The 24144-nt window shown below is 40.8% G+C and overlaps 1 protein-coding gene across 2 annotated transcripts in view; it reads right to left on the bottom strand.

Moving 5' to 3' along the window:
- The window catches only part of ppp2r5b (protein phosphatase 2, regulatory subunit B', beta), a 38257-nt gene that overhangs the window by 10948 nt on the left and 3165 nt on the right, over positions 1–24144 (bottom strand). For both annotated transcript variants that reach the window (XM_034856267.1, XM_034856266.1), the window contains exons 2-7: positions 7202–7398; positions 5563–5664; positions 4401–4493; positions 3723–3853; positions 2811–2870; positions 439–547 (exon numbers count right to left, since the gene is read on the bottom strand). In XM_034856267.1, coding sequence (XP_034712158.1) covers positions 439–547; positions 2811–2870; positions 3723–3853; positions 4401–4493; positions 5563–5664; positions 7202–7398 — 692 coding nt within the window. The remainder of the gene's footprint in view (positions 1–438; positions 548–2810; positions 2871–3722; positions 3854–4400; positions 4494–5562; positions 5665–7201; positions 7399–24144) is intronic.

Genomic DNA, 24144 nt, shown 5'->3' with positions numbered 1-24144 from the left:
TTGGTACAGTGCAACTGCATTTGTGGTATTAAAACGAAACAAACTAAACAAAAAATAAATGAGTGTTGAACATTTCTAAATCAGAAAGGAATAAAAAAAAAGGGGTAATAAGGCACGAATAATTGATCTAAAAAATAATTTAATCAAAATTGCCATATTGTCTAGTGCAAAATCAAAATAGCAGGAGGCACAACATTTGCTAAAGGCAAAATATGTGTGAAAATATCATTCTGATGAAGTATTGTGGTACTGCAGAGATGTCCCGACCTACAAATGGTATCATTCAGATTTAAGAAAAAAGTCTTTGTTGTCAAGGGCTAATCGCAATTAGGATATTTTGCCAAATTGTTCAGCCCAAGTGGTGATGCTAGCCATTGCCAAATAGTCCAAAATACGAAGACAATTAAATACTGGAGTATGCAGGAAAGGGTCACTGACCTGTGCGTGGAAGATGGAAAGGGACTTTGCCGTGTGTAGCGGGATGAGAACCCGAACCAGGAACTGTTTGTGTTCGGCCTTCAGCGGCAGGGCGAAGCCATTAATGATGCTAAAGGAGAGGAGGAAAAGACAGCACAGTTATAGTTAAATACTATCACAGGTAGCACTCTTTTTGTTTTGTTTTTGTTTTCTTCCAGGCAAAAACAACATAAGGTGATGTTTTTGTTATTTTTTCTCCGCATTTACACAAAAACATCAGATATTACTCATAAGATCTACTACTAACATCTGTGTGGGCTTGTGCATTCGTCTGCGTGGTGGACTTTATTCTTGTACTGTGTCCGTTTCCAAGTGACTGGACAAGTGCGTGGTCTGCTGTTCGCTGCTGCACTGACGGACATAGTGGTGGTTCAGCATGCAGAAGGAAGCGTATGAGAGGTGGATGAGTGGGAACTCAACTTATGAAGTATGACTCTTATTTAGCAACACTTTATTTATCTGTTTGTCTCCGTATCAGTCACTCTGTCTGCCTTCCTTTTCTCATCGCATCTTTGTTTAATAGAACATTTCTTTGATATCTGCCTCCTGCTGTTCCTCTCATCTTTCTCCCTGCCTCCTGTCTTCTTCCTCTCGCGCTTTCTTTCTGTACAATGCGTCCTCGCTCGCCCCGTCTCTCTCTCCCTCTCTCCGTGTGTGGGAGGAGCTATAAATACCCCTGTTACCACCAACATGAATACAAACCTCTCTCTCCTCTCCCGCTCTCCCGCCTTTCTCCACTTCTGACTCACCGTTCACTCACTCATCCTCTCTCCATCCCTGGTCCGTCCATTCCCTCCCTCTCTTCTCACCTTGGATTCGTCATATCCTCTAACTCCCCTCTCGTCCCTCTACATTAACCCATAGCTCTTAAACCTCAAAAGTCATCGCCCATTTTGGATTTACATTTTTTTTTTTGGATCAGGTGAAATGGTGGTCATGGGTTGAAGGGAAGGTTTTAAGATTTTGTGTGAAGCTCTTTCTCCTTCGTGAAGGGCAAATCTAAACAAAAAATGTTAACCAGTATTCAGATAAATAAATCTCCAGTCTCTCTAAATCTTATGAATCCATCTCTCTTTTCAACTCTCTTGCTTTTTTCCCTATATTTCGACAAGGGGCGACAGTAGCTCCTAAAAGTCCTTGCACGGAGTGTGGACCGGTAGCTTTGCACTGCAGAGGTGTCCTTGAGCAAGGCGCTAAAGATCCAAACCCCCAGCTGCTCGGGCAGCTATCCTGTGAGACAGTTAACATCAATGCAGACTATTTGAAGGCTCTTCTGTCTTATCATTGTCAAATAATAAAAGACAAAGACAGAGCTAGATTCCAGCCGAGAATGCTATTGAGAGAAATTCATATTTACGGATTTTAATACTGTTTTGTTTGCTTGATATCTCATCTTCCATTGTCATTGGTTTATTCTCTGTCTCCTTCCATGTGTCCGTGTCTCAATCCTTCTATCAGCTTGTCTGTTCATGTAACACAAGTACGTCGATTTAACAATGTAATTGCTAGTTTCTCCGTCTCCTACTTGAGTCAGGAGAAATAGAGCTCTGCAGCATGTCTACATCTCACATGGGAGAAACATTGATCTGCTTTCTTTACAAGAAAGAAAACTGTAACTCCTGTCTCCTTTTTTCTGTACGTTAGCATAACAAGGCTAATTCCTACCTAGACGGCTAATTAGCTAGGCTGTCATGTAGCTTGGATTTTTACATCATCAAAGTGAAAAGCCCGTGTAAGCGGAGTTAAACTGTTTCTCAGAGAAAGACACACAACTCTGGGACGGGCAAATATGTGTTTTTGGTCACGCTGATGTTAACTAACAGAAGCTAGCCAACAGAAGCGAGCAATCACTTGCTCTTAAAAATACAAGCTCTTGGAAACAAGTGCAGTCTGTCCAGTGCTCTTTTCAAGGCTAGTGTTGACTACTGAAAAAACAAAGGTAGCAAAAGACTCCAGACACTGGAATTTCCTTGTGAGAAAAGCAACTACTCATTTCTTTTTCTGGCGGACTTTGCACCTGCGGTTGGGTTCACCTGATAACAAAGAGGGAAGAATGATAATAAATCAAAAATAAATGCTGACTGTTTTTTGTGTTGAGCAGTTGCAGTATTGGTTGTGCTCTATCACCATTTTTTCGTAGTTGCTTAATTCACTGGGTTACCAGCTGTCTCTTGGATAGGCACAGCTGGCCAAGTACAGTATGTGTGTATATAAGTGTGTGTCTTAACACTACAACTCCAAATGCATTCATTAAGCCACGATATGCTACAAAATATGCTCTAGCAGAGCAGCAGAGCACGCTCCAAAGTGTCTGCGTGATTGGGAATACGAACCTGCCGAGGATTTCCAGAAGCTCCGCAACCCCGTTGAAGTGCTCAGTTTCATATATGAACCTGACAACCAACACAAAATACACACACACACACACACACACACACACACACATTTACAGTTACACACTACTGCTCTCCCGTGCTTGCATTATATTGCAAAGACAACAATTCAGTCACACTTGGTAAAGGGTTAAACTGAAACATGATTTTACATCACAGCACTCTTCTGAGTTACAGCTGTTTAACCAATTATTTGGGGAGATTTGTGTAGCGACTCTCAGGATAGATGTGAGTGTTTGGACAGTGAGTGTTATGCAAATGTGCACGGTCATATTTTTGCATGCCGTATGTCTGTACTGCATTATCTGAGCCAGAAAAATACTATGAATAATTCTCAAATATTTAGACGACATGTCCCAACCCAATCCCATTTGTTGCTGCCCCATTGAAAAATTGTGCAGACCATAATTACAGTGTACCAGCAATTGTGTGTGAAAACTGTTAACTTCAGCCTCCTAGATGTAGTTCAGTCAGCAAAAGAACTACAGAAGTATAGAACAAATCGGTGACCAGACGGGTGCAAAGACATCCCCATATTTAAAAAATCACCGTATTTAAAAAATCTAATATTATTATCACTAGTACTGATGCAACTAATTAAAAAATGAGCTGTAAACTGTCTGGTTTCACTTGTTAAATAACCACTCCAAATAAGAGGGTTTCCATTCTTTCCTTTTTTGTGTTTTGAAATCATGACGCACCAAGATAAAGCAACGCATTACAGAGGCCATTAGCACAGGTTTTTGCTCTGCTGATGGTCTTTGTTGGCTAATAATTGATTTAATGATGTCAGAATGCTATAAATAGCAGTCTTAAATCCCCTGCATTGGATTGGTGAAAGGCAGCCTGAACCTGAGGAAGATGTTGTTGATCTGTTTGCGGATGTAGGCTCGGAGGCCCAGTAGTTTTCCATAGACACGGTGTAGGATGGTCTTTAGGTACTCCCTCTCCCTGGGGTCCTCGCTGTCAAACAGCTCCAGGAGCTACACACACACACACACACACACACACACAAAGATAATTACAGACACAATTACAGTACATTTGCATTGTGGTTCTTGTTTCTGACTGCATTAATTTCCTACATTTGAACTGTTTAAACTATTCTTAAACATAAATCTCTACATCCGACCGTCAAAATTATCTTATTTGTTACATTTACTTTCTCTGTATTTTTTACTGATCAATTTTGAAAATAAAGCAGGACATTAGACCTCTTTTATTCAATTTTTATTTATATGTGCCCCTTAGATATCAAACTTAGATATCAAAATGCACTCCAGCAGGGATTTTACTAGGTTCTGCAATTGCTGCTGTTTTAGAGGAGCGCTTCATTTATTTATGCCTTTTCGTTTATCAGGATTTTAGAAACACTTTAGAGCTTTTGATGTCTCAAAGTGCGAAGAGAGAGAGAGAGAGAGAGAGAGAGAGAGAGAGAGAGAGAGAGAGAGAGAGGAGAGAGAGAGAGCAAGAGAGAGAGAGAGAGAGAGAGAGAGAGCAAGAGAGAGAGAGAGAGAGAGAGAGAATTACCTGCAGGACAAACTTCTGGTCGACGTAACGTTTGGCCATGGAGGGCTGGAAGTCTGGGCTCTCCAGGAAGCGCAGAAAGAACTCATACACCAGCTAACAGAGGCACAAACAGCAATTATAGGTAATTTAGTGTCTGTGTTTATCTCCTTATGGAATAGCTTGACATTTTGGCAATTATTAATGTTGTTGCTGTTGTTGTTGTTAGATGAGAAGGCGGATACCACTCTCATGTCTGTACACTATACACCTTACTGCCTAACCATGTTGTTAAAGCCAGCTGCTGGTTAGCTTAGTTTAATTATAAAATACTGCTTTTATAATGCTAAGTTAAGCTAACAGGGTGAGGTTTCATATTGATTGGACGGATATGAAAGTGGTGTCAATCTTCTGATCCAAATCTTAGCAAGAAAGTGAATACATGTATTTTTCAAAATGGCAACGAATGTTATTGTTTTTTGTAAAGCCGCTCCTGGTAACATATCTTGATAATCGCTCAAAATGGCAGCAAGAGGTGACTCTTTTGAAATATCTGAGCTTAAGCACCCCAAAATCTTAAAAGGTGACATAAGATAATTTCACCTGCTGACTGTATGCTTAAGTTTAGACCAAAAGATCCCAACTGAGCCAGAAACTGGAAAAAGATGTTGTTTATTAGACGGTTTGGACTTCTAACGTTACGTTTTGATTCATCTCTTCTTAAAGGTGCAGAAGTGACTGAACACCACAACGAACTGTCCTCTGGGCAAACATCAAAAGTGTGTTCAGGAGATGTGACGTTTTGTGCTTCTGGCTTGTAAAACAGGAAAATTTGGGCCTTAAATCTAAAACTTCAGATAAAACTGATCTAAAGGACCTCAGGCTCAAGTAAAGTAGGTTTCGCCCTCCAAAATGTATTATATAATATACAGAAGGGCCCATTTTTCACAGCATTAACTGACATTGCATTGTGTTTCACTGAGCATCACAATGACTTCCAAACTTGTTTTTGGCGGAAAAAGCCAAAGTGAACTTGATTTGCTGAATATATCTTTTCAAAGAGAAACTGTCTTTTACCTCTGCAGGGGCAATGCATGATACTATGTTTGTACTATGTAGGCTGTGTAAAACGTCAGGTTGTGGTTATAATTTCAACATGAATTGGTGTGCTGTATGGATGAGTGACCTGCAGATGCGGCCAGGAGGCTTCGAGTGTTGGCTCATCTTCCTCGGGATCAAACTCTGGATTCTCGCTGGGTGGGAGAGTCCGGAAGATATTTACCGAAATCTGGAAAAATGCAAACAAGGAGGCGGAGGAGGAGGAGGGAAGGAGAGCAATGGCAACAGGGGGAGGAGTGTGAAGAAGAATATGGGAAGAGGAAAAGATGGAATGGATGGGAGGTAAGGAGGGATGTGGACAGTAGAAGGGGATAATGGGTGATGAGGGAAAAGCAGATCAGAGGGGAAAGGGAAGGGAAAGGGAAGGAAGTGGAGAGTTGGAAAGGCAGATTAAAAAGAACCCCATGACATACTTCCTGTTCATGATATGGATATCCTTGCCATTAACTCAGGATTGAGAGAAAACAGAGGGATGCACTAGCTGTATTTTCCCAAAGCATGGTCTGTGAGTCTGTGATAAACCAACAACTCAAAAAAAAAAAACATCCTTTGACTCATTCCTAGTCTTCATCCTGCTGATATTTTAACATGATGCACGTCACAGATCACCAAATTAGCTCCCAGGATAGATCCGGGATGAATAGCTGGGGTTATAAAACAATGCCAATTGTCATTCAAATTTAAATTTGCCAGGAGTCCTTTGTGAAATGGACAATTAGGTGGGTTTCCATCCACTAAATCGTGTTTGATGCTGTTCACTGACTGTGTTTGCGAAGAACAACTGGTAAGTTATGTAACCTGACTGCTCGCAAACTCATGATTTATTCAACAAATGCATTTCCACTGGCCATTTAGTGCATAAACTCCAGTACAAAAAGCAAGTGTGGTAAATCCCAACGCCCCAATTCAGCGTTCTCTTCTGTTCTTTCCTTCTCTCCAAACGATAGCTTGCATTGGTAAAAGTTCCCACTGCAGGAGGATACAGGCTGATCTTACATTACCATGTAAACCTCACTTGGATACAAAAAAATTGTAAAAAAAAAGAAGTTCAAATCGTTGAGAGATAACTATAATAATTAGAATTAAAAATCCACAATATTTCCATGTTTGGAACAAATCATCTGGCTCTCAGACTTTGGCCTCTCTCTTCCTCCTGTATACCGTGTATTCTGTTGCAGGCTCAGGCAACTTATATTAAAGAATATAAGCTTTATTTTTCCTTATGGCCACACATTAAAGCCTTTGCCCACTTCCCTTTCATCCCATCTCTGCCCTATCAGCATTTTCACATCCTCTGGGTATAGTGACTCCATAACATAAGCTACATCTTCTCCTCACTTTCCCTTCTTTCCTTTCCTCCTCTCAATATCCTCTGGGACCTCTGGTGCTTTGTGTCAGTGTCCACATAGTTTCCACCACACTCTATCTTTCCTCTCCATCCCTCTCTTTCTCTCCCTCTGTGGATTGCCACTTAGCACGCTGTGCAAATTGTTCTATCTCTCCTTTCAGTTCTCCTCTCCTCAACACTTTTGATCGTAGCCTCTGGTGACCTGTGGAAATGCTTTTCTGGCTTTCAACATTTCATTTGCTCGTCCACATTGACCCACATTTAGATATTTAGCATTTATTCATCTGTCTTCCATTTCTCTCTTTTCATCTATCCATTCACTAGTCCATTACTCCCACCCCTATTCTCCCCTACCTACCATCTTTATGGCCTCTGGGTACAGAGGCTCAATGAGGACTCCTCTGCTAGTGGCCACGCTCTCCACCAGCTCATTGAGCGCCGCACGTTTGATCTCCTTCCCCTTCAGGTCAGCCACGCAGTCCAGGAAATCAAACAGCACGCAGCACTGCTGCAGCTTCTTACAGAACAGGTCGTGCAACTCTGCCACCGGGGCGTCTGGAGGATTGAGAGGCAGGAAGGAAGGACGAAAGAAAGAGAGAAAGACCCATGTTAGACAAATAGGTTAACGGACCAGAAAAGGCCGGTGCAGCTCAGCCAAATCTGACGGCGTACCTGAAAGGCGCATTGGGTCTGGTAGTAATGGTTTGACAAAGAGGGAATGTTGGAGTATACAGAGATATATTCTACAGGTTAGATCTCCTTTCAAAGGTAATGAGGGAAGAAGAGCAGACGATTACTCCACAAAATCAGACACACACACACACACACACACACACACACATATCCCTCCAGAGGGCTGTGTTGTATTTCAGACCCATTACCTGTCAGATGCATTCTCCAGACCTGTTCGTCACAATGAAGCAACTTGCTGCCGGTCGTCAGATTAAAACCTTGTGTCTCCAAAAAAAAAATAACACTTCTTTTCACAGATGAAGAGAGAGTGGCTGATACCCGTGGATTACCGAATACATGCAGAGAGTTTAAAATTGATTCCACGGGCCTGAGGAGGTGTGAAACTTAGCAGCTCAGTCTGCATCGTGCAAAAAAAGTTCAACTGAAATGACGAAAACAGGAAAGTAGAGAGCTACAGGCTTTGACAGTAGTCAAATGGGAATGCTTGGTTCTTTTTCTGAGTAACCAGATGATTGATGACTCAATAGCTAAATAAAGCAGTGAAATATCCAATGTTTTTATTCCTATATAAGTGTGTGAGATTTGGTCTGAAGAAATACTTTATTGATTTCCATTGAGATAAATTGTGTAGAAATACACATTTAATCTAAAGATGGATCCTAATCATAATGAAACTAGTTTGACTGCTACGTGTTGCACAGGCTGCGTTTGTGCTTTTTGTGAAATGATTTAAAAGTATAAAGGACAAAGAAGCGCTCTGCCATGAAGATGACTTGATTAGATACACCTGCGACATTTTATGCACTCAAACACAAGGGCGTCACTAACTACACCCAAAAAATGACCATAGAGTAAAATAACCATTGACTTCCTTCTGACACAGTGTCAAAAAAAACACATTCCAAAACTTTACTAGATTGCATTACCTCATACAGGTGTGCTGAGTAAACTGCTTACTCAGTGTACTTACAGTCTTGAACAAATCTCCCTCTGTCAGAGGAAAACAATGCAGCTTTTAAAATGGCTGGGAAGCAGTCTAGACTTACTGTGCAATTAGAAATAGGATGGTCCAATAGTCACCCATGCACCCATGCACACACACATAGACACACACACACGCAAACTCACTCACTCACAGCAGGAGCGGATTAGATTTAACCCTTCTTAACCCCCAGGTGGGAGAAACGGGAGGGGTAAAGAGGGGCATGCCTGGAGCTTTTCCAGCCCCAGACCTCCTCACTTCTTTGGACACACCATGACCATCTGCTCCCTTTGGAAAAAAAGCTGCCCAACAATAGACGAGGGCTGCCCTTTGCTCGATTTTATTGAGCCACAAGACACAGACTCTTTTGAGACCATTAAAAACGGCCATTTAGTCTATCAATTACGCCCAGCTCTACTTTCCATACTTTATATGGCGATGAGACAGAGTGTCCGTATTTGTACAGGATTTATTTTTAGTCTAATACTAGGGCTGCACAATATAAAGAAAGTATGTGATAACGTTGTTGAATATAGCCATAACGATGTACTTGTATATATAAAGCTGATACCAAAGTGTGGGCCTACTCAGTTGTGTTTTTTTGCTGCTTTCAGTATTCTGCTTAAATACAAAAAATTAGGTATTGAATTTAAAACAAATTAAAGAAAATCATGTCCGACATTCTTGTATTGAACAAATTGAACGTTGAATTGAACATAAAAGCACCACAAAAAAAGAATTAAAGTGCAGTGCAAGAGTGTATATTGCAATATTTTGAAGCATTTTGCAATGTCTATATTGCGCCACTTGATATTAGCGATGATGATAAAAATATTGTGCAGCCCTATCTAATACATACCACGATTACTAAGTTGCAGTTTGATAACGTCCCGATTTGGTGTTATAGAAACACCTACACAACTTAAATGCAAGAATATTATCCTATTTGATCCTATCTGACTTGCGTATGTGTATTAGGGGTTAATTAATTTAAATTTACCAGACTACAACAAGATTGTCCTTTATGCAAGATATTGCTCTCTGAACATTTCCTTGTTATATGCAGATGATTGTGTGTTATTTGTGTCTCAGAATCCCAGGACTGTCCTGCTTCTTGTTTTTGTCCATTGAACATTTAAGACGAGATCTGACTGCACTTTCTTCTGTTACTTTTATTTAACATTCCTTTTTTCTGGTGGTGATATCTAAGAGACTGCCCATTGTGCTGAACTGAGCAGCCAATTTCTTCTTGAACTGCAGCCATTTCTTAGTGACTGGACAAACGTGACAGAAGAGTTCACAGTTTTCGGACTACTTGTCACAAAAAGCAAGTGTAAAAAGTTCTTTCTTTCAACTTTGCTTCCTGAATCAAACCTAAATCTGCGAGGCGACCACCTCCGTATTATGTGGTTCTGGGCTGGTTTGAGAGAGCTCCATCCTCTGATCCCATCCCTCTTCTACCTCTCTCCCTCTTCCATCCTTTCCTTTCTTTCTCCACCTGTTTCCCTTTCCCTTCCTAATCTGCCACTTCCTAACCACTCTTTCTCTCCGTCCTCTCCTGATTTCTCATGGAACCCCATTTGCTGTCCAATCCCCTCCGTCCCTCATGTTCTGTAGACAGACTGTGAAGGTGAAATCTAATCCATTTTTTATGGAGAGTAATTGTATAAAGATTTGCCGTGCTAGGACTGAGAAAAAAAAGAAAACAGAGCGAGATGAAAAAAGGAAAAAGCATGTATGTAGAGAGTGAGAAAAATGGTGAGAAGAGAAAAAGAGAGGGGAGAGGAAGGGAATGAGGAGACGTAGTGGGTCATGTGAGAGCAAGTGTGGGAGAGAGCAAAGAAAAAGACAATGACAGCGAGGAAAAGTGTCAGTAGATGACGGGCACAGACAGAGCAAAAGGAAAGGGGGGCTAAAACCGTTTCTCGGTTGTCGATGTTTGCTAAATTGTCCATCCGAATTACCCCTCCGTCTGTTATCATGCCTGGAACAGGTAGAAATGCTTACATTTGGGAGAAATATTTCTGAAAACACAAACTTAGTGAGTGATGTGTTGAGGAAGTGGAGACACAACCTTATTGCTGTGCTATTATTCAGTCAACGCAGGCTGCTCCAGACCCATTCATTCATTCAATGCAGCTTTAAATATCATGTCAGTGCAGTGATTACAACATTAACTAATATTTTAATCATTTGGTATTGTGATGGGTAACAAGCAAGCCTATCTGTGACTATAAAATCCCAAACCCTAAATGCATGTAGTTAAATTTGACTTAAAGTGTTTAATCTGTATTAACTCAGAAAGTCTCTTGAGATTAAAACTCATATCGCCAACACGGTACGGCATTACCAGTTTGCCTACATTACCACAGTTATGGATGAAGCATGTTAAAGCAGTCAGTGAGAAAAGCAATAACAATGGTGTAGTCTTTTCATAAAAAGTAAGCCAGCAGTGCTTAAAGTGGAGCCAATGCAAAAGTGTTAAAAACTGCAGATCATCGAGTGGCCACTGGAGGCTGGCTCCAACAGGAAGATGATCCCCGAAGACCCCCCTTGTTAAAAATACCCAACTTTACAGCAGAATTAAACATGTTTACAGACTGGTTCAAAAATGGATTTTTTTCTCTATAGCTGAGTTTCCTCTTCAGAACAACTGTAACACACCAGTTCAAATTACATTCAGGCATAAAGTTCTGCATAGGGCGTTCAACTTTGAGTGACGTGTATTCTACAGTCCATGGTGCTAATACAAAGTGCGTCAAGCTTTGTACTACTCTTCTCTTAATTCTCTGTTCTTCCATTCATGGGACTGTGCAGATAAATGATCCTTTCAAAATGCACATTCACAAAAGAATGATACAATTACAGTTTTCGCCTTTTTTTCCATCCCTTTCGTCATTATCTGAAGAACTTACAGCACAGCTCTACTTCTTTTCTTTTTAAATCCAAGACGGTAATGTTTTGGGTTCGGTGTGTCTATTTTTTTGTTTGTCAGGAGAATTATGGAAAATTGTACAGGCCCAATTTTTATAAATCTTGCTTAAAAGGTGTAGCATGGGTCAAGGAAGAACCTATTAGGGTTTTGAAGCGTATCCGAATCATGGGGCAGATACACATATCATCTTTTATTAACAGTACGACATAGGGCATTTGGCCTGGAGTGCCCTTAGTTATATGGAATGGAATGTGAAAGAGGTCACTCATAAGCCTCTTTTACACATAGTTCCTGGTAAATTATTTGGGATAACCTTCCAGGCACCGCTAGTGATTATAGCTATACACAAATACAGGAACATTTCCGTCTTCCACCCTCTCACACTTCCCATGGCAATGATGTTGGAAGGGACAGAAAACTGTGCTTATCCCTGCAATGTTCCTGCTTGCATTCACACCCCAGCCATGCAAGCAAATTCCCTGGAATGTTACTAGGTCCTGAGGTGGTGGGCAATTAGTGGGACAGATACCCCTTCATATCAATCCCTGCTCCCATTCCCACATGACCCTATGTAGGAAATGTCCCTGCATATTTCAGGTAAAGATTGCATGTGTGAAGGGGCTAATAGTGACAAACACACACATAATTATCGCCAGACTACGCAGTTGCCCTTAACTCTACGGAGCGTTTAAGCTTCTTTCAGTCTAGAAGGTGAGCAAAAATGTCAATGTTGTGTTCCCAGTTTAGTATATTAGACTTCATATTTAGTTTTAAAGTGGAAGCCAATATTGAAGTGGAAATTATATTGAAAAATAGAAATTTAGCAATTTAGTTGTGCACGTGTTGATTCTAGCGAGGCGTGTTCAAACGCATAAAAGAGCTCTCAGCTGACAGCAACAGTCCATCGTGCTCGTCTGGTCATGCTTATTAGTAAAGCCAAGTATCATGCACATACAATGTCTCTACAACAGCTCCTAAGCCAGTCCTGTAGCTGTCTAAGAAGAGTGAAAGTATCTTTGGGCCATGAGGAAAATTATGTGCAAAACCTCTGGAGAGGCAACTCAATGAGAGATTACCTCTCCACAGATGGCTGAGGGGTGTAGGTGGTAAAAAAGCAATTACAAGAAAAATGAACAGAACGTTTTAACAATAACAGAAATACAGAGTCCAACTGTCCAATTGAGACATACTGTACTGTTCTACGACAAGAACAAAATTAAATACCACAAAGGACTCCAAGTCCAATGGGAGACAAGCGGAGAAAGCTCAAATACAGTAAATAATAATAATTTATACTTTTTTAATCCCACAAGGGAAATAACAATCACTCTGTTGTTATTATTAGACACATTACACACAGACCTGAATGACACACACATGCTAGCACTGACAGAGAGATGTCAGAGTGAGGGGGCTGCCCATGGAAAGGCACCCTGTGCAGCTGGGGGTTTGGTCCCTTGCTCAAGAGCACCTGGTCAAACTGGCACCTCTCCAGCTACCAGTCCAACACCATACTTTGATCCGTATACAGTATACAATCTAGACATGCTACTGGGTCACTTTAAATTTTACAGATACTGAGGACTGCTGTGTGACATGATCAGCCATTAAATAAGGAAACATTAAATTGCCAGACATTTGAGTGGAGTCTAATGAGAAACGCTCTCCACTGGTCACACAGTCTGCCCCAGCTGTGCCCATTTTGCCTCTTGGTCCCTCATTTCAGCCACGGTCCCATTTCCCCAGGCCACTGCATCTTATCATATTAAGCTTTATGGAACAAGAGGAACTATCTTAGAGGAATTATCCGTACTCAGACCCACTCCACCCATGTCCATCGGACGCCTGAAAAGTCCTTAAAAACACACACACACATACATATATATATATATATACTGTATATATACACACACATATATATGTACAGTATATATACATGTATATGTATGTATACAAACATATGTATACACACATACAGTATATATATGCATATACTGTATACACACACATACTGTATATATATACAGTATATACATATATGCACATATATATACATATGTATATACACATATATACACATATATCTATGTACACATATATACATGTATACACACACACATATATATATATATATATATATATGTATATATATATGTATATGTATATATGTATATATAAGACAGCATGTTACGTAGAAAAGATGGCGAGCGCGAGAGGAAGGAGAGGGGTGGGTGGGTTTGGGGAAAGGAGCAGTAACATAAGTATGAGCGGTGCCAAGCACCCTGCAACAGCATCAAAAAAACATACACAGCTGCACAAATCTAAATATAGTTCTGCTGGAGAGAGACACAGAGAGGAGAGGAGGAAGAATCTGGGGAGGAAAACAGGAGGGAGGAGAGGGGAACTGTAAAGGGTTAAAAGATGACATCATCCCCTTCGTCCTCCTCCTGTTTCTGTTTCATCTTTCCATCACTAGGGTACCTCCCTTCTCTCCCTCCATCTTTAACCTCCAATGTGTTTTTTTTCCTCTCTCAAACGAGCGCTAGTCTTTAAATAACAGTTATTGTGTGTGTGTGTGTGTGTGTGTGTGTGTGTGTGTGTGTGAGTGTGAGTGTGAGTGTGGGAGAGAGAGAGAGAGAGAGAGAGAGAGAGAGAGAAGATATATAAAGACTTTTTTCAATTGGTTGTTTTAGCCACCATCCAAGTCACACAAGCACATATGCATGCACGCAAACACACACACACACACACAGAGAGAGAGAGACACAGTGACGCAGAGAGGAAGAGAGGATGGGGAGGGAGGGGGAGAAAGACATAGAAGGGGAATAGAGGCAGATAAAGAAAGAAAGCAAGAGAATGACACAGGTGTATGTAGTAGAAGGGAGCTACAGCAGCTACCAGTGGTGAGGCACCATGCAGAAGTCAGCTTGGTTTATATATAAATCACCTTAATGGGTTTAGGTGACGCTTTAAGTCCATCTCTAAGTAATCTAACCCTCCTAACAACATGTCCACTACATCACAAACTGTCTAGGAAACATGTACAACACGTCATCCAGGTTACAAACAGCCGGATTAGAAAGGGAAAATGAGGAGTTGTGATGTTATCACGTGATGGACTACATCCCCCTCCTGTCACCCCTCCTCAGATGTTCAAGAAGACTGAAGAGTAAACAGCAATTTATCTTCCGAGAACGAACAGAACAAACCATCCCGCTGCTTTAAATTAGTACTTGGAAGTCGTCACTTGGTGATGGTACTGAGAACAGGTAGTGAGACAAGCTGGGCATTGGAATATAAGATGTAAATAGAGTTGTATGCACAGTCTGTTTATGGTAATCAAGCCAGACCTGCTGATAGGAAAAGAAGGAGCACATTTTTTGACATGTTCTCTGTTGAGGATGTTATGTTTTATTCCTCACACTTAGCCTGTCTGAGATCTCACCAAACAGATTGTCATGACATTTGGTGGACAGATTGGTCTTAGGCCAGGGAACAATTTATTACATTTTTACTTTAACCTAGATATAGAATTTATACTACACTTATTAAAATAAAATAAAAATAGAGAGTGGTTTCCAAATGCTATGGAAGGTTTTCAGGATCAAAAACTCAATCTCATCTAAAATCACAGTTATGTTTCTATTGTGTGTGTTGATGGAAGATTAGGCGCTGATTTCGGTGGGGACATTGAGTAAGCGTACCTATCAGATTTTGTCATGAGTTTTCAACTTTTTTTGAAAACCATAGAGTTAAAAAAAAAATAAAGTTCACAACACATACAGTACTAGAGCGACCACAACTTTTTCTTCTTCATTGGTGCCTATGGAGAGGAAAAGGCTTAACGTGGTTTAATGTACCTAAACAGTGATCAATGATCCCATATTTATCAAAAAAGCAAACAGACTTGTAGTGATCATTGATTTTTAGGCAGCCTACATTAAACCGCATAAAGCTTTTTTACGTTACGACTTATAAAGCCCATGAGAACCGTAGGGAGTTAACCCACAGCCACTGCTGCCTTGCTGAAAATGTGAAGCAGAAACGCAGATTTTTTGACAGTTTTTAGTGGTTATGAGGAGCAATATGAGAGATAAATTTGGTGATCAATAATCACTGTTTAGGTACCTTGAACCACGTTAATATTTCTAATTACAAAAGGCTCTAATGAAGCAGAAACGCTTAATGTCAGATAACGTTTTTAGTGGTTATAAGGAGCAATATAAGAGAGAAATTTGATGATCACTGAACCTTTTTTAGGTACATTAAACCAAGTTTTTAGTAGTAAACATGACCTGCGTGAAAGAGGAAAAAGAAATGCATCATTGTACAGTATATGACGCACAAAAAAAACTGATGACGCAAAGATCATCGTTTAGCGTAATCTGAGGCATTTTTTCCCAGAGGCAGTGACCTACAAGCCAGCTAGTTCTACATGTTTTCAACCCCCTCATAGGGGGTTGGACCCGAAGCGTGTCGAAGTGAGTCAAGAGTCAGCCATCTTGAAGCTTAGCTAACAGGCTTTCTCCTTTTAGCAGCAAACTTTTACAACAACTACGTGCATTTAAACTACCAAACATGTGTACCCTCATAGGTACAGATGGGAGACTATGCAGGAAACTTTATTACAGACGGAATAATCGACACACTACGCTAGCTTTGCCTGCTACAAAGACCAGCATCTTAGCTTGCGGTGTTGCTAGTTGTTGCAAATTAACGGCTGTGTTTACATCACCCCAAGCGCTAATGCTACCGTTGCGTTAGTGTGTGTACTAAATGTAGCGTTTCGTATGTGGTTTTTATATAATGTCATTTTCATATATTTTGAATTTTTAACACCACTTGAGCCCCGGTGAAACGTTGTTTCGTGTATATGGTTGAAATGACAATAAAACACACTAGAGTTCTATAACTAGACACTGTCTGTCTACGTCAGTAAACGGTAGGCGTGGCTTGGGGGTGGACTCTTTGAGCAGCAAAGCAAGTGCATTCTGGGATTTGATTTGACATAAGTGACCCAATTCAAAGATATATTCATCTTTCCAATGGTGAAAGATCCCTTTAATGTAGTATTAACAGCCTGTTCTATCGGTCAATGTAACTTAAACTCCCGTCCACTTACTAGCTTTTTATTTCTTACTACCTTTCAACGGTGAAAAATTTGTTTGAAAGCTGCAAAACGACCTTAAGCTGCATAGGCTATTTTTGGTTAAAGATTATTTTGTCTAAGATGGAAACAAAAAGTTCAACGGGGTGCTTTTGCAGGGTCGATATCAATTTTACCTAAAATTAAAAGAATGATGTCTTTGGATTCAGTGTTGATTGAAGTTTGCGCTTACTGGCAGACTTTAGTGAATTGATTTTCTATCCATTTTTTAGGCAGAAACACAGAAGGAAAGATTATAAAACTAGACAATTACTTCAGAAAAATATTAATGATTGAAGTGAACCTCATTACAGATTAACAATGAAAGTGGCAGCCACTGTATTGGAAGACATTTTCTTAAAAGCATTGCATATAAATGGCACTGGATTTCAAAACATGACAATGTCTTTATGTGTTGTATTCAAGGGACGCATAGGCAGAAATGTCCCAGTCACTCTTTAACAAAGGCAGTGTGAGAGGGCTAAGTCATGGCAAGAGATTAAGCTGTGCGCTTAGCTCATCTTTAAATAATCTAATGATACTAATAATACACATTCTACCGCACACAGCATAATGAACCAAGACCAGCTGGGTGTTACATTCTGTGGGTAATGTCTGGATGCTCTGCTGTCTGTATATTTTGTGGCTTGCTCTCCTTATAATGACCTGAATCACTATCAATAAATATATTCCAAGTTAATTAAAAGCAGACTTTTGAGCCATTGGACCTTTTTTTATCTCAAATTCTGCTTGACCGTAGAGTGACTTTCAGGGATTTTGGATATTAAAATTCTCCTCCGAAAGCAACATTTGCTGTGTGAAATGTACACGCAGCGAGACGCTTGTCCCAGTTGGAGACACCCTCGACATTTGATTAGCAGCTTTGTAACCGTCACGTGTTAAATAACAATGTGTTGGTATGCTGTGCAGTGTCTACATCATGCTTTCCAGACTGCTGCAATGAAAAACATGGTTGTGATTCATTGCAAAACGTCCTTCATAATTTCCTTCAATAATGATTCACAACGTGTCACCTCTGCATGTCCATTATTTGATTTTCTTTGTTGACGTAACTTTGCACTGCCTCTGAGCCTCAACAGCGTATTTGATAGAAAACACCCATCAAGGTGAAACTTGTGGTTACTCAATCAGAGCTTTTATTTGTCCGAGCATCGGCGGATTCCTTCAAGAATCAACTCTTTGCTTCGGTGACACAGCAGCAGTAGTGGTTATTGCATCGCTAGCCGTTTCCCTACATCCTCTCCCCTGCAATATCCTTTGCTTTCTATTCTTTCTTTTTTATCTTGCCGTCTCTTCCTCCACCTGTCAGCTTAATGTTCAGTCATTTCCTCTTTTCTTACTCACTCCCTTTCGTTCGGCACCCCCCGTCACTTTCTCCCCTACTCTCCCTGATAATTGATCTGAGATCGTCGTAGAGCAAAAACTACTTAATGCCTTCTGTAACCTAATACTTAGCCCATCCAGCTGGCCTCAAGCACACACACACACACACACACACACACAAACATGTCTTCTCATTCTGGGTAACATGTGACCTAAATCACGTGAGGCTATGTTACATGGGCATTATGTCACTTTTGACAAGTGCGGTATTACAATGTGGCCAGAAGAAAAAACTGAAATGACATCAAGGCAAGACAATACACCCGAAAGTTACGGTCTATTTTTCAGCTTCTAGCTACTTGCGTCGATTAGTGCAAAGAGAATCAGTATTTCTTTGTTGAAACATACAGTATTCTGCGATAGTTTTCTCTCTTGACAATATTACACAGTGATTTCAGTGAGGAGGTTTCTGCTGCTACAGCTTTGTTTGGTCAGGCATTCCTTCATATATTTAAAATTGTGATGTGACAAGAGTAAAGTGTACATGTAATGGGAATCATTTTTCAAATTTAAAAAAATTGTCTTAGTTAATTAAATAACAATTTAGCAAAGAATGTGTGCAGTTGGCCGACATCAGCGCAACACAAGTTTGACATTTAAAAGCTTCTTATTTTTAAGCTTTTTTTTTTTATATGGTTGGTACAGCATGTCCTTAAAAATTATACTCTTCCCCCCATTCTGAAGATCTTTAAGATTTCATAACGGGCAAGTCTGATGGCATGTTTTCCTCCTAATCCCCTCATTGTTAGCTGTGAAAATGGCCCATTTTTGAGTAGATTATGAAACACAAGCGGCAGTGTATTTTGGTTCTTCCGCAGACAGCAGTGGGAGAATTTCAAATGCATTTCCTACCATTCCGTAGAAACAGGAGGCTTGCAAAAGCCTGCATTGACCTGCTAAACAGCATCCAGCCCACTGGATGTTAGCCTCATCAGACACAGGTTTTCATGCACAAACATTGACTACCTGCTGGTCTGCAACAGGGATCGTTCTCCTTCTGATTTGAAAAGGGAGCATGAACGCATAAACTGATGCTTCACATTACTTCTCTACCTACAACGCCTAACAACATTGAATACTGTCTGTGATCTCGCTCTGGTTCAACTCACCATCTGTTACTCTGTGCAACAGAGACTGATTCGATTACATTGTCTGTAGTGCTCGTCTCATATCTGCAGGGTGTTTCCTGCCTTTTAGTGGCGCTTTAATGCTAACGCCAACTAGCAGGATGGATTTCGTGCAGGTACAGAAGATTTAACATTCTCTAAGCTTACCCAACATCCTTAAGGACCTTACATAGTTATTTGAAGCTGCTCAGCAGCCCTTTAAAAAACAACTTCTGCTGGAAGCCACTGACAGTCAAGGACAGAATCCGTCATGCGTGTCTATTTTGCCATTTCGTTTGCATGGTTAAAACAGCAATCAGCTGTTAGTTTGCACACTGAAGGGTGTTCGTATGAAAAATCTAATCTATCAATTACTTGATGCGAGTGCTTTTCTATTAATGTCTTTTTTTTATTATTCAGGATTCAGCACCCAGGTGAGCAGACTGGAGCTGAGCATGTTGATTCATTTTTAAAACAGCAATTAGGCCTGCAGCTCTCCTGCGTTCACACTGGTGCGGGAGATAATAATAAACAATTAGGTATCAATTTTTGATGAGGGGAAATCCTACACCACAGTCGAATGTAAGAAACAGCTGTGGTAAAAGATTTGGAGTATTTCAATTTTTTGTTTGTTTTTTGTGCCTCATCTGCTGCTGTTTTCCAGATCAGATGACGCGCCTGACAAAACTAGAACCTCTTGTGACATACAGTTCACACAAATAGTTTTAGTATGATCATCTTGTGACTCCCAAATACAGATACTCTCATATTAAATTCAGAAAATAAGGCCCAATGATGTTTTTTTTTTTATGAAATAGGCATATCATAACCTTTCCAATGTATTGGGTGTCCTATCATGTCAGCTTAAGTCTACACCATTTACTGCAGTCTAAAATGCAATGAGAGCATAGTTAAACTGTTGGGCAGCGAAGGCTGGCAGAATGTGCCGCCGGGCCGAGATGAGCAGAAAGTGTGTTTTGTGTGTTTTCTCTTTGAGCTCCTGCTGAGTCAGTAGCTGGCAGCAACACTGTTCCCAAAGATCTCAAGATAGACCAGAAAGTGTCCCATGATCTCCTTGTATACATACACGCTTTACACAAACACAGGCCTTAATGAATACTGGTGCCTCTGTAAGAGTTCATCCTCACTGGGCTGAGAATAGAATCCCTGACCTACCACAAATGACAACCCTCTTCCTAACCTACATCCCTGATCATGGTGATTTACCATGCAGATCACATTTCTTTTAGTAATTACATTTCTACGCACAAAAGCTATGTCTACCTGCAGTGGACGTGTTTGTCCTTACAGTGACGTGATTACATTTCTACTCTCTATTTCTACACACAGTGATGATGCCTGAATGTCTATGGTAACAATGCCTACCTGTCATGCATTAGCTATTTCTGCTCATGGTGATGTTTCTGCCCATGCTGATGACATGTTTTATCCTTCAGGTGGATACTTATTCACAGACATACTGTGTAGAGAGTATTTTCGCCTGGATGACTCATACTTACTGCAAGACATTTGAAAATGCAAGGACTGGCACATCAGATCCCATTCTGATTGCAGAAGTCCATGTCTAACGTGTCTTCAGATGTCTTTTTCATTATAGGCTACAGATGAGAGCAGCAGGGTAAGAGATAGACAAGTCTGCAAATTAACTATCCAGAGGGATTTGGGTCCAAAGCAAGGACTGTAGCGCTGCCTTGCTGGTTACAGGATCCTCTATTGTATATAGACAGGGACAGTTCCAAAAAAATCTTCCTGAACCGAATTTGTTCTAATTGTCTTTGGAGTGCTAACAAGACATGATTATTATTCATACGTTTGTGTATCTGCTGAGTAGATGCTGGGCAGCAACGTGACCTTAGTCTGGTTAGCCTGCCAGCGACAGCACAACATCCGTGACCAGGAAGCCTGACTGTGCCCGCAGCCCCAGGGGAAAGCATCGCAGCTGGGGAGGAGCTCTGGGAGCGGCAGTGTAACTGAAGACGTGGAAGAGGACAATCGGGAGAAAGCCAAGGACCAACTCAATAATCAACTCGGATCAATCTAAAAACAAACCAGATCAGAACTGTCATGTGTTACTTTACTCCAAGATGTGAATTATCGTATGAAACTAAATCTCCACTAGCTTGTTTTTGGTTTATTCCTACTTCTGAGTGGCATATTCATGCCATAAAGAGCCAAAGTCCCTCCACTTCCAGCAGCCCACCATGGGACCTTTTTTTGGAAAGAAATACTGTATGTACCCAAGAGAATGGCGAGAGACATCAGATTTGAATTGAGCCACAAAATGATGTTCATCAATTTAACAGATCATTTTGAAAGTCAAGATAGACTCAGTTTGTTGTAAAACTGTTGAAGCTGAGACTGAGAAAATATGTAATTAGAAAGAATACTCACCCCAAAATCTCCTCCTCTACTCATCGAAATAAGGCCCCATGGGATTCCCCTTCCTTACTAGACAGAATCCTCAAGTATTTCAGATAAGAGAGGAAAGGAATGCTTTCACTGTGTCTGAAAACACGTTTGCTACTCATCTGGTGGTGGTCCGGTAACTGTGTGACAGCAGATATTAAATATTTTAATTTGCCCAGGTCCCCGAGAAGCACTAAGTTTACGGAGACCTGGTGTCTCCGTGTGACTTAATCAGCATCTCATTTGGGGCCCTGTCAGTCTCAGCAGTACTTAAACCGAAGCTCCACTTAGACAATTAGAACATTTAGACAGTGTAAAAAAAAAAAAAAAAAATAGAAGAGAAACCACTTGAAATGGAGCGACTGCTATTAGCGGTAAGGAAATAATCAACCTCTTGAGAATTAACAACACAAATGCCTACCTAAAAGATTAGGCAGGGTTGGTTTTTACCAGAAGGGGGCTGTACTTTTATGAAATAGACCTCATGTTTGAAACAAGTAAATTCATTGGTATTGACATTAACTGTCTGTCCACTGCAGTAGAGTGGAATCACTTTAAAGCCCAGCACTGGTCCAAGTACACGTTGTACAGACGGGGTTGAAAAGCCTGTGCATGTGCTGCAGGCCTGTGGCCAGCGTGAATGCAACGTACAGTAACGGGGATTACGGAGAGCACAAGCTGCCTTGAACATCCCCGCTGTTCAGCGTTCCAGCTGCATTTAGCAGAGCATCTGACCAATGAATAGGACTTGTTTTTGTTCCTCCAAACTTCTAGAAACCTGCCTCGTGTTCTCGCGCTAGAAAAACATCTCCTTAGCTTTGTCCTGTTCCAATTACAAAGCAGTTCTTTTTGAAGGCTGTATGTCAGACACTACTGATGACTGATCTGCAAACATGCAAGCTGACATGCACTCTGACCAGCTGAGGCTACTATCGATGGGGGAACATGTGTCTTGTACATCTGGCAACAGCTAGATACTGAAATCTGTAAGATACTGTACCGCATACATAACTCCCTATATTTTCTGAAGTAGGTTTTTCAGGTTCAGAGGGGGCAATATGTTTCACACACTACTGATGAGAGATCTGCAAACATGCACGCTTTGACTGCATTGCATTCTGATCGAAGGAGACTAGGAACTAGTATAAAATGGATTTATTCCCGTTTTGACTGTTATTATATAACATATATTGAGGCATCTCCTCTTTCTTAAACTGAGATCTGAAACTTAATGTTCACTGTTGGTCATTTCAAACATTCCTTGCTGTCAATCCATTGTAGCTGTGTACTTTTTCTATTGTCTAGTTGTCTATAATACAGCATCAGACAATAATGACCCATAAGAAGGTGACTGACGCTCATCACTAGAAGCTTTCAGGGTGTTTCCCTTTAATGCTGCTTACCAGCTTTTCCTCTTACTTCTTCTTCGTAGTTATATGCCTTTTATAATACTTTCTGTGAGCAAGAATGAAGCTTTGCTCAGGGCTTAAAGTGAAAGAGATGTGCCGTTGTTAACAGGAGGTGTAGTGCAAATTAACAATGGGAATGTGACTCCCTGGAGGGCAAAACACCCACAAGTCTGTCTACACTTGGCCTACATTCTGGCCCTGACAGACTTCCACTACCACCAGGCTTTTTGCCTGTGCCAGTGCTGCAAGATCGTACTATCACTTCCTCCTGGGGATCCAGTGCCGCAGCGGTGCAGCAGCCATGTGATAACTGGGACTTCTGTCTATGAAGGCAACAGCATGTACGCACAGAGAGGCCTGAACCAAACCGGTGCTGTAAAGATGCAACAAAAAACCTCCATTATCATGCCTGAGAAGTCGAAACTGGTGAAATGAGGTGCAGAAACACATACACACAGATGCATGAACCTCACGCTATCTCTGAGAGCAGGAAGGTCGTTTCTTCGTCGCGGGTTAATCGGAAGAGATTGCAGGCTACATGACAGTGGAAGTAACCTCATAGAAGGGGCCAGAGGCATATATTAAGATTTACATTATACAGTAAACAGAAGACAGAAGATACACAGGGTGAGGAAGAGGCGTAGATAAATAGATAGAAATAGAACAGCGCTTAAGAAAGCAAAGATATAAAACAAGAAGGGATATGTCTTTTTTCTGTGTGGACCAAAAGAAACTGTACAAAAATATTGATTTGGACATCTGACATGTACTCACTGTCTAAACACAAAGTCTAGCAAGAACATATCTTTTATGGGTTAAAGCGACTGTGCTAAAACATGGCGTAACAGTAGCATGTGAGTAGAAGAACTTTAATATTACTGAACGGACTAAGTTACACAACAACATCGAGCTTACGTTTGCTAACATGGGCTAACATTAGCCACGAGAAAACACTGGTCCTACCAGACCATGCAAGGCTGAGGTAGCATAACATCTTAAAGGTCCCATGACACGGTGCTCTTTGGATGCTTTAATATAGACCTTAGTGGTCCCCTAATACTGTTTCTGAAGTCTGTTTTATATAGACCTTAGTGGTCCCCTAATACTGTATCAGGTTTCTTTTTTATATAGACCTTATTGGTCCCCTAATACTGTATCTGAAGTCTCTTTTATATAGACCTTAGTGGTCCCCTAATACT

Source organism: Etheostoma cragini, chromosome 19 (assembly GCF_013103735.1).
Source record: "Etheostoma cragini isolate CJK2018 chromosome 19, CSU_Ecrag_1.0, whole genome shotgun sequence".
In the NCBI taxonomy this organism is placed as follows: Eukaryota; Metazoa; Chordata; class Actinopteri; order Perciformes; family Percidae; genus Etheostoma; species Etheostoma cragini.
This window is presented reverse-complemented; position numbering and strand designations above follow the sequence as displayed.